The 12,208-nt window shown below is 38.0% G+C and overlaps 1 protein-coding gene across 1 annotated transcript in view; it reads left to right on the top strand.

Moving 5' to 3' along the window:
• Nucleotides 1-12,208, top strand: part of LRBA (LPS responsive beige-like anchor protein) — a 351,536-nt gene that overhangs the window by 314,628 nt on the left and 24,700 nt on the right. The window contains 4 exon segments of the mRNA XM_083520191.1: nt 438-527; nt 3,539-3,731; nt 6,087-6,149; nt 9,567-9,722. Of these exon segments, the coding sequence (XP_083376317.1) occupies nt 438-527; nt 3,539-3,731; nt 6,087-6,149; nt 9,567-9,722 (502 nt within the window).

Raw genomic sequence — 12,208 nt, 5'->3', positions numbered from 1 at the left:
GGCCTTTGCTACTTTTTCCACCTTTGGGGTAATGCTCAGTGCAAAGGTAGAAATACTTAGAGGTTTGAGTTTTTCTTAGTACCTGAAAATATTAGCTTTTGTTGCAGGCATGTGATGCAAGCAGAACAAGGCGGTGGAAGCAAAGAAAAATGGAGTCCATAAGGAGAGTTTCTGATTGTAATAGCTGGTCTCTGTTTAATATCACGGAACAGAATGAAGTTTTGCAGTTTCTCATGGAAATAGCTCCTAGAGTACTAAAATGATTACCTCATTCTTAATACCAGTGCCAAGCACTTAGCCCCACTGTGCACACACGGGCTTGATTTTCAAGATGAAAAAAACCAGAAGTGTGGAATGACATTTTCAGGTGACAGTTATGGTTCTATTGCCTGTAATTAGCACCTCTTAACATGCAAACCTGCCTATGTTTTTTCCAGGCTGTTGAAGCTCAAATCCGAAGTTTTGGGCAGACTCCTTCCCAACTGCTCATAGAGCCACATCCTCCAAGAAGCTCTGCCATGCAGGTGGTAAGTTAGGTGCCAGGTTAATTATTTGCGAATCAGCTGCTCCAAATTCATACAGACACACTTCATTTCCCAGTACAGATAATTTTAAGTGATTTAAATGTTCTTTCTCCATAGAATTAATTGAATACATTATGAAGGATAGAAAAGGTTTGTTCATTTTCTGAGCCAGGTTTTAGGAACATTGCATACAAGCCAGGGCATTAGAGTCGATGGGTACTTTGCTGTTAGGTGATATCCAACGTTGCATGAGCAATGTTAAGAATGGACGCCTGTTCTGAAAGCAGGCTGACACCATTGGATGCCATCCATTGTCTTCATTTGGGTGTGGCATTTACTCAACGTGTGGTTCTTGTGAAGAGTCAGGTGTGTTTGTTTGCATACTGTGTGTTTTCAGAATATTCAGATATATCATAGAATCTATAGTTTTCTGCATAGGCCCTGTGGTTCTGTGCTCAATACTAAAATGTGCAACATTTCATGACAACAAATTTTCTGTACTAAATTAAGGTTGCCATGCTACGTTAGAGTTGTACTTATGGGAAGTAGAGGGAGGAGAGGCAGATGGGGCAAAGCAGAAGGAGAGGTTTTGGTGGGAAGCAAAAGAACCAAAAAGCACAAGATACATCACCATAGCTGAATCCTAGTTACCTTATCAGTTGCTTGAATTCAAGGTTGCTCACGCTGTATTATTATGCAGGTACATGATTGTATGCAAGTAATATGAAACATTAAATTGTAACTGTTTTTAACACAATATGGAAATCAACATGTTGATCCTATGATTACGGTAGCTTCCAAATCCTTAACAGTTTTGTTTTTTAAGTTCAGTGGTGGTCTGATCCACACATTCCATTTCTAAAGTTGTAGCCAAACTATACAGATCTCTCAGGGAACGGGTGGGCAGATGATATGTCTGAGCGTTGGGTGGTGATGAGATTTTGTTACCACTTTGCACTTCTCAGCTTTTCCAAGTAAGCAGATGTGTAATTGACTTCTCCATCTGCAAATGTCTTCAGAAATGTAAAATGTGCAGATCAGTCCTACGTTGAGGTTCATGTTTTTACTCCTGCAGCTGTTGTTGTTTGATAACCCAGGTACCAGATGATAAATGGTTTTGAACAGTAGAATTTGAGCAAAGATCAAGTTTTTCCTAGACAAAAACACATTGGCTTTTCAGGTGCATTAGTACATTGGCTTTCCCCGTCACAAAGCCAAATGTTTTACCACCATAATGATTCAGTTAATCACTAAAAGTTTCAATGCAAGATTTTTTGGGGGGAGGGGAGGTAGGTGGAGTATGTATAGAGAAGAAATTAAAGGCACCATGGGCTGCGTTAAGTGCACAAGCCATAATATGCACCAGGTGTAGTAATTAGCAATCACATGAAGGCTGCCTATTTGTCTGGTTTGGCTGCTGTTGCTGTATCCCCTTGTGTTTTCACACCATCAGATAGCTGGATTTAATTGAGGCCACATCAGATGAGGCATTACTGACACCTTTAATTGAATGAGCATCCAGGGAGGATTAACTCATAATATTGATTGGCTTTTAGCCACTTGCTCAAAAGGGTGTCTGGGTAGCTTATTAGTTGTTTTTATTTACACCTTTATACAAAGACTGTAAATAGGAATTCATAGTGCAATATGTTTTTCTAAGTACTCTTAATAACTTTTTTAAAAGGAGTGATAATAAAAATGCAAATGAACTTAATTTTTTATTAGTTCTGTATAAAAATATGCTAAATGTGCTCTTATATACACATTTACATATGTGTACATGCATTGTAATGTTGCTGATGATAAAGAGGCAAAAGCCATTACCAGCGTATTCAAATTCCATAAAGATACTAATTAATTATTAAGAAATAGTTTCTCAGATGCAGTCACAGGTAATACTAATGGACAATGAAGAAAACACTCCATGTAAATATAAATTTCTCTCAGCAAACTGAACATTAAAGCCAAGCACTCTGACAATCCTGACTTGAGCTTTATATAGCTTAATAGCTGTGTCGACAAAACATCACACAAAAATGAGAGATGCTTTTGTCAAAGTGACGTTGTGCATTGTCTATCAGCACAAGTTTTTAGGATAGTGGTTTAAATCTTGTGCTTTTCTAATACATTTCATTTATACATTTTTATGTATGTTCCAGAGACTTTCAATGGGAACAGAGTGCAGCTAACTTAGATTTATCCAACCCCTACACCCACCTTTAATTTATTCTGCTTTAATGTCATAAAGTTCTAGACTTAGATCATAATTTTCCATGACTGGAATTCTGCTCATGGAATACTCCTGTGGTGGAGGACACAATTTTCACCAAACCCTCTTTACTCCTGCAGTCCTCTCTGTCCTCTGAAAATCTTCTATGGGAGGTGATACTAGGATCTGCTGGTGAATTGGCAAAAAATCATTCCTTATATCAGTGACAGCCTCTGGTGTCCAAGTTATAGTATTTACAATACATGGAAAGGTGTAGAAAAGTACATGCATTGCACATTTTTAATTCTATATTGCTATTCCTAAATTAATTCTGATGGTATGCAAACACTGCACATTTAGTTTCCTGTTTCCCCCCCTCTCTATGATTTTCCTGGAATTTTATTCTTTGAGCTTTGGTGCAGCTTTTAAAATTCTCTGCTCTATTTTATTTTTTTATTGGGGTGTACTTTTTTTGAAGCACTACTTCTGCTGATGTTGAAGCTAAACTGTTTGCAACATACAGGCAACTGGAAACTTTTAAATGGGGCCAATGACTTGCTACAAATGTTGGCCTCTTAATATTTGTTTCGCTCTGTATGTAATTAAGGAAAAAACCTCAAGGTGTTCACTAAAATGATAGTTTCCATGGGCCTGTCAAAAATTACTGCATTGGCATTCATTTGCGGTGGCTATTGCTTGTTTTAATTGGGTCTTCCTTCTTTTGTCCTGTCCTGTCCTTTCTTTCTTCCTCCTTTGTCTTTCCTTTTTTCCGTGTGGTTGGGGTCTTGTTGTGCCCACTCAACAGTATCTCCTCCTGCAGAGTCCATTGATGTTCACAGACCAAGCTCAGCAAGATGTCATCATGGTCCTCAAATTTCCATCAAACTCCCCTGTAACGCATGTAGCAGCCAACACCCAGCCAGGTTTGGCAAATCCTGCTGTGATTACCGTCACTGCTAATCGACTGTTTGCTGTGAATAAGTGGCACAACCTTCCTGGTAAGTATGGAAATGCTAGCAAGTTAAGATATAAACAGCAAGTTGGGTTGATTTTATGTGTCAAAGATGATGCATGCTTGTTTGTAATGGGTTGGGTCTTAGGAGCCACAAGCGAAGTTCCATTATGAGAGTGGAACTTTCCATCCTTCCCACTGTACCTCTAGAAAGTCATTCCTGGGATTTCAAGTTCTGGGCCCAATTCAAAGTGCTGCTTTTGACCTGTGAAGCCTTAAACAGATCAAGACCACAGTACCTCAAGGACAGCATCTCCTTGTATAAACCAACCCAGACCCTGCAATAATCTGAGGCCCTTCTTTATCTGCCTCCTTCATGAGAGGTTCAGAGGGTTGAAGCACATAAATGGGCCTTATCTGTGGTGGCCCCCCTGTTTGTGGAATGCACTCCACAGTGGTGCTCACTTGGTGTCTTCATTACATATCTTTAGGTGGCAGGTGAAAAAAATTCTCTACAACCAGGCCTTTGACTGATTAACATTCTATGGCCCTTTAAATGTGTTCATGAGATGGGGAGTTATTGGGTATTTTTTATTATTCCTGCTTTTATTATGTATTTTGTGTTCTCATTTTGTATTTTTTTTGGGGGGGGGTGTGAACTGCCCTGTGATATTTGGGGCTATAGACATTAATAAATCATAATCACAATCATAAAATGATCTGGTAATTAGTTCCCTTCTATTTCAGGTTCTGTTAATAGCAATTTTAGAATTATGTTTTTGAAATATTCTAGTCATTAGAAAACCTTTCAGAGCAGTGTTATAAAGGAACTGCACAAGAAAACGTAATAATGTAGCCTATCCCTATATAACAATAAAATGCTATAACTGCCCTACAAGATACATACCTTGTTCTGTAGAATAAGTAGACTTCAAAGCTCAAAGATTAGCTGCCAAATACTTTTTATAATAAGTAAATTAATTTGCCTAACAAAACAGCTGGTAATGCTATACTTTTTAGAAATTTCTAGAATCAGATCTATGACCAGAATTCACACTTTTGAATTATAGTGGCCTGCCTTGCAGCGGGATAGCAAAAAGACCATCCTTGGTCCCCTGCCTGTTTAAATTTGAATAGTGAGTTTTAGCAAACAAATATAGCAACCTCTGTATCTCCTGATTTCCCACTTTTCCCACTTCTTTTCCTTGCTGGCCCTTGGAGCAATTTGTCCACCAAGTCATCTCCTATTCAGCAATGTTCCCTGTTCTGTACTACCTATTACCCATTAAACCTTCATTACCCCTTACCCTTTTCACTTCTTTATCAAATGTTATTTTTCCCCCTTTCATTTTTGATATGTCTGGCTGTTAAGCTTATAAACCACAAGGCAGAGTTCTTGTTCAGAGCTTGTTACAAAATTCCTATCACAATTGTGGTACTAAATAAAAACTACTTTTGCAAAGAATGCAAGGACAAGGAGGCGTACTAAACGTGGCTCTTTACATGTGCAGGTAAAATTGTACACCTACTTCATTTTGGTAACTTGTCAGTTTAAGCACTTTACTACCCATTATGTCCATATAGGGTAGAAACTTACATTGTGTCATCATTTATTCAGATTTTGCTGAAGCAGGACTTCTGAATTCCATAACAACTGTGTAATCATTCCAGCAATGCTGGTTTTATAATAAGCATATGCTTTGCAAGGTACATGTGAAAATGCGAGATACTGCACACATGATTTTTATTATGTTAGCTTCCATTTCCGGAAGCTTTCATTGATATTTTGAAGTGGAGCTCTGAGGGGGAAAAATGTGTTTAGCATCAGCAAAACATGAACGTTTCAGTTACAAAAGAAATGTTCATACATTTGCATAAAATTCTGGTGTTCACAAATGTTTCTTGAAGTTCATGTATGCAGGTTTCCCATGATGAATAGAATATTTAATATAGTGTGAGCGAAATCCTTTTCTCCATCATAAAGTAAGATTTTTTTTTAAAAAAATCCTTTGTGCGGTACTATTCAAAGTATTTTTTCTTTTAATGGAGGAAATAATATTTGCCACAGTCAGCAGATGGTTGTCACATTTTGTTTTCAGTGCTCTTTACCACTTAATTTTGTTTTGTTGCAACATGAGAGGCTGCTGGTCAAGCATCTGCTATAGCTTATGGTCCAGAGCTGGAGCCTCTGATGATGGTACACATTGAGAATAACAATAATCTAAAATAAATGTAATAAACAGTCCTTGAAAGCACCTGGATTTTTTTGTTGATGGTGTTCAATAAATGGATGAAGCTTCCACAGGGAAACAATGGCATATAGTGTTTGATTTATAGGATTTTCCATGGTTTTAATGCCTGAAAGTAACACAGTTTTTAAATCTTCTCTCGTGCATTCTAGCTCATCAAGGTGCCGTACAGGACCAGCCATACCAGCTGCCAGTGGAAATCGATCCTCTCATAGGTCTGTCACTTCCTTCTCTCTTTGCGATTCATTAAGCTCTGTATGGTGGCCCTGAAGTGTAGATTACGGTTGTTTTTCACTTGCTGGTTGCTGGGAATGGAATTTTCCTGATAAACCATTTGCATGCAAATTGGAATGCAATGAGCTGTGGCTATGCTGGTATTTCATCAACTCCCCCTCATTGGTTTGCCTAATTTGAACAGGCCTAGGACGTGTGTCAGTGAAAATTAATATGGATGCCGTAATAATGTGTGATTGAGAATGCGCATGAAGTACTGTCAGGATAATATTGGGTCTTTTCATCACTCAGACTTGTTGATGAGCAAGAGCGAGGCATGTTATGATGAATTGGTGCGCCAGTAATGCGATGGAGCTCTTTTGCTGAGGAAATTTTCATAATAACAGTGGGATTCTTAACAGCACTGTGTTGTGAAAAATAAAACCGTGGTGCCAGAATTTCATCATTAAGGGAGATCAATCCTTTCTTCACAGGCCTGCTGTTCAGGCTGAGGGAATTAATGTGTAATTGCAGAACAGTTCCAAAGTCGAAATATATTGCTCAGCCATTTTTAGTGTTCAGGTACTAGTATTCTACCGTTTTACCAGGGTATGGCAGACTTCAGGATCACAATCAGGAAAGTAAGGATATTGTTTCTCAGCTAGATAAATCATTATAATGCATTCTGCTTCCAAGTGGCTTGTTATGGTGGTGGTAATTCTTATTACCAAGAAGAAGGGCTTGTTTGTTTGCAAACCTTTGTTTTAGGCATTTGCAGTTTGGCCACCATAATTCATTATAGCTTGTGAATTTGTATGTATTACAGTTCTGAAAGGCATTACTTAGCAAATACAATTTTTTCTCTTCTTCTATGATTTAACTTTAGAAGAGCACAAAATTTATTTTCATAATCACCTCAAAATTCATCTGTAGCTTGATTTCTCAAACCTTCCTTTTATAAGCTCTTTAGTTATTGAATGCAAATAATCAGAATATTTACATTTAAAGACCAAGGCAATTGTCACAAAATATTTTGTCACATTATTTCACGTTAGTCAAAGTGTATATGAATCTTAATATAACTACTATAGCTAGTGAAAAATTTCTTAAGTGGTAACTGATTATTAGTATATGCACATATGAATACTGATATATGTGCCATGATTGGTGATGTGTAATAACTACATGAAAATTGTTGCAAGGTGCACTGTTGCTCCATTCGCTCATAACGCTAAGCCAAACTATGGCTTAGCATGAACAAAGAAGTGTATGGGCTCATAGGATATTGCATCCTCTTTGCCACCTCAGTTACAGCTTGTGGTTTGTCTGGAGCAAGACAAACAACAAACTCTAGTCTGGATGACATGCTAAACTAAACCATGGCTAATCTCACAGCAGCATACTTGCAGGAGGACCATAGTCAGACCAAAACTGCTATGATCTCCTGTCCAGGAGCCAACATGCTTACACTAAGTCATAGTTTGGCTTAGTGTTACCTGCAGACTGGGCCTATTTAGCTGACTAGTTTATATAATACAGATTGTCATGGTCAATGAATGTAACCTTTGGCTACATTACAGAGTTATGATGCTGATGTGCATTCCCCTCTGCATGTCAATGCAAATGCACAAATGTACATCCAGACATTCAAGTGGTTTTCCATGAGCTCCTTTTAGTCAGCCTAAAAGCTATATTGTACGCTGCTATCCCTGGTTCAAGTGATAATGTTTTAGTTGTATCAAGAAATTATGTCTTCAACCATTTATTTATTTGTTAGGACATTTATAGACCACCTTTCACTGTAAAATATATGGGTGCACATACAATAACACAGTATGCAGTAGGCATCCTAAACAAAAAATATATTTAAAGTCAGAGCCATACGATTCATAATGAGTTCCCCAAGCAAGAGAATAGTTTAAAATATACCCATACACACATTCAGTTACATAAACCCTTATATTGCACAGTTTAAAATGTGCAATACTGGTATAATACCATTTGTGGATGTCTACTTATTAGGAGGTAAAGTTTTTTTATTTTAAAAACAAAACACAGCACTCCTTTTTAAAAGGAGATTAATACATTGTTGAATTTAAGGGTTAACTTTCTGTAAACTGTCATTTGTTTCTACAGAGAACTGTGGAGATAAGCGAGTATCAGCAGAGGGCCTAAATGATAGTTTAACTCTTGCCCTTTAAAAACCAGTGATAGCCCTGTGAGTCAGGTTTCTGCTTTATAGACATTCTGCTCAGTTACAGGCCGATCAGGGAGCAGGATTTCACACAAATTTGAATTATTATTGAGCGGATGACTCAAGACGTCAGCCCAAGGAGAGCACATGGGAGTCTGGTGTGTTTGGCTGTTGGTTAGCTCAAGAAAGGGCTGGAAGCTGGAGTCAGGCAGTAGACATCAAGGGAGTTAAGAAGTAGCTGAGAAGCTGAGAGGAATCAAGAGCTGAAATCATTGGCTAAAGCTGAGGAAGAAGGTCTGTGAGGAAGAACTTGTGACGAGGGACTGTCTTCAGGAGAGTTTTGCACTCAAGGGCCAATGGGATTGCAGAGAACCTGAGATAATAGTGGTTCCTGGACCCTGGAGAAGACTGCAGCAGAGTTTCTGACAGACTCTGGAGGAAAGAGGTCATAGATTTGCATGAAGACTACTCATGTAGCCCTCACTGCCTAGTTGAGGAGTGTTAGAGGGGAAGCAGCAGTGGTATAGGGAAATTGGCTTTAGGTTTGAATAGTGGGAGGAACTGAAACTCACATTACTATCCTCTTAAAAAGAGCAGGAACCCTGTATTGCATTTGCCATGACATTTAAAGTGATTTATAGTTTAAACATTTAACATGTTTTAAGCAAGTGTAACAAAGTGAAGTTAACAGTGCAGTTTATTAAGTAACAATACACACAAACATCACCATCTGTTTATATTATTACCTTTTGAAGATAAAGTATAATCTCTTTTCACATCAGCACTTTATATAGTGTATAGAGTATGATATTCCATTTGGAAGGGCACGGATTTCAATATACAACCCAGTATCACTGAAATTATGGTGAATCTGGTACTGTATTAACTCCCATAAGTTTCTGAGTATAACCAGTGGTGTATCGAGGTTGATAATTGTCCCAATGTGTATCTGCCAGAGTTATAACTCACCTGGTTTATTCTGCTGGATAAGCATACTTTGAAAATGCCATTGGTATGTAACTAGAGGCTTATAGAATGTGCTTGACAATAAGATGGGGAAATTGTAGCAAAACGGTGGGGAAGAAGTGAAAGGATTGGGGTGGGTAAGAGGGAAGGAACAAGCATGAATGTGTGTGCATAAGTTTGACAGGAAATTAAAACTCGATTTGCTACTGTGTTAAATAATTATTTTCTCTTTTGTCTCCCCTCTTTCATCCCCTTCTAGCTAGCAATACGGGTATGCACAAGAGACAAATTACGGATCTCCTAGATCAAAGTATTCAAGTCCATTCCCAGTGTTTTGTCATCACTTCTGATAATCGCTACATCCTGGTCTGTGGTTTTTGGGACAAAAGTTTCCGGGTGTACTCTACAGATACAGGTACTGGATTCATTTCAAAAACTTTGGAGAAGGTTTTGCTGACTGTTCGCATTCTCCTTTGCAACTCAAAATATTGTTCAGAGTTTAAAAGATAAACCATTCCCCGCTCACAGGCTCTCAGTCTAATGTATATGGCACAGAGAGAGAAAAAGAGGAAAGAAGAGGAAACCAAGCAGATTTATTCAAGGAGATTATTGAAGAGTGAACTGTACCCCTTTCATACTGCAGGCGGGAAACGCCACTTTAAAATGGTCCCCCCAATTAGAAAACACATTGCAAATTAAAACCAAAGAATTCCGCAAGCTAGTACATCTGATGAAAGGTTCTAGCCCACCCAGGTTCCTGCCGCGCTAGTTTTCTGCTTGCATGGAAATGTTTTAAAGCATTAAAAATTGCTCACCCACAGTCAATGTTCGTCTGTTCTACTACCATTCCCTCCAACTTCTGCTGCATATTTGAGACTAGGCTAAAGCATATTAGCTAAACTGGAACATAAAAATGTTGCTATTAAATGTGTCCTTGGACATGTGCTTAATAACTCTCAAAATGCCCTATTTGAGACACATGTGCTCTCTTGCACTCAACTGACTAAATAAGGGAGGGAGTGTGAAGCTGAATCACTTTGTTCTTTCCACATGAATCAATTATTAATAGTAAGCGTATGTGTATTTAAAAACAAAATATACCTTTTTCTTCCCTTTTATTATCCCATTTAAAGCAATGCTGCGTTATGTTTACTGAATGTTCCCTGACTGCAGTTCTTTAAACAGCACTCTTTATTCAGATGGCTATTTTGCTTTTTATTTATTTTTTTGTAAATGATTAGCAAATGGTGATAGAAGGCATTGTGTAAATTTAGAAGTGAATTTTTAGCAAGCTTTATAACACTTAAATAAGATAGATGTATTGAATGGTCAAGCTTTGGTTCCAAAGTAGCATGAGTCTTGGCTAGTGCAAGTTTCCCCAGCCAGTTTCCACTAATTCTCCATTCCCATTGCACTTCTTTGTGTCTTATCCCACCTCTTTTCTGGGAGGCACCTAGAACACAAGAACAAATTTTCATTGGCTATAGTGTGTTCCACTTTGGAAAAGGGGCTAGAAAGCCCTATTCCATGAACAGAATTCTGTTTGTGATCATCTGGATCCCAAATGCCATATAAAACAAAGAAACCAACTTCCTGTGATGACGATGATTTATTTATATGCCACCCACCTGACTGGGTTGTCCCAGCCACTCTGGGCAGCTTCCGACAAATTATAACATCCAACACAGTAAAACATCAAATATATTAAAACCTTCCCTATACAAGGCTTCCTTCAGGTGTCTTCTAAAAGTCTGGTGGGAGGGAGTTCCACAGGGAGGTTTGACTACTGAGAAGGCCCTCTGCCTGGTTCCTGTAATCTCACTTCTCACAATGAGGGAACCTCCAGAAGACCCTCAGAGCTGGATCTCAGTGTCTGGGCTGAATGGTGGGGGTGGAGACAGCCACTTAAGACATCAGGGGGACAAAATTAGTTTGGTCATCTCGTATAATTTTAAATGAAAAAGATCAACATTAATATCTAGCACAGCACTATTAAGCGTACAGTGGAAAAGTCCTATTTTAGATGATGGTAACTGATCGATAAGCAATTAAGAAATATAATAGAATGCAAAATCTAGTTTTGCTCATTTTTCTTTTTCTATCTAGTGCAATGGAAAAGTCCTATTTAAGATTATACTAATTGACTGATAAGCAATTAGGAAATATAATAGAAAACAAAATCTAGTTTTGCTGTTTCCCCCCCTTTTTAAACCAGCTTACTCTTCTATTTAATTTATTTTTTAAAAAATACATGCAAATAATAGCTGGTTGTAGTTTTATATTTGGTTAACTTCCCATGCAAATACGTTTTCTGAGTTGAGTGTGAGGGGGAGAAATGAACAGAAGATGATGTGATCAGTAATAGGTAATGGCAAGCTATCACAAGTGTTGAATTCAATTATATTTTAGCACTTACGCTAAAAGAATCTTTTCCTTATTATATTTCGGGGGGGGGGGTATAACAGGAAATACCTTCAGCATAAATCACACTCTCTGAGTTTGGCTAGAACAGCAGAGCCACAATAAAACCATATTGCAGTGGTGGATGTTATTTTCAGACAACTTTTTCGATTCAGTAGTGCAAAAACTTTCTCCCTGTTTTATTATTTGCAGTACAGCTGTCATATAAAACATTAACTAGAAAATTTGTTCTGTCAAAAAAGGATGTCCTAGTGCACAATGAGCAATCATTGATAGTATGATGTAAAAAGCTGGAGTAGTATTAAAGCAAAAAAAGTTAAGGCTGTCTTACAAAATTATCAGTAAGTAATTGAACAAAGAAAGGTGGCTGGACAGAGTGATTTCTGTTGCCCCATGCCTCTTGGGGAAGCTTTGTAGCAGGCTAGCAGAGCATGTGCTTTGAATAAAAAAGGTATCCGGTTCAATCCTTGGCATCTCCTG

This window comes from Podarcis liolepis (assembly GCF_965112155.1).
Source record: "Podarcis liolepis genome assembly, chromosome: 9".
NCBI classification, from domain to species: Eukaryota; Metazoa; Chordata; class Lepidosauria; order Squamata; family Lacertidae; genus Podarcis; species Podarcis liolepis.
This window is presented reverse-complemented; position numbering and strand designations above follow the sequence as displayed.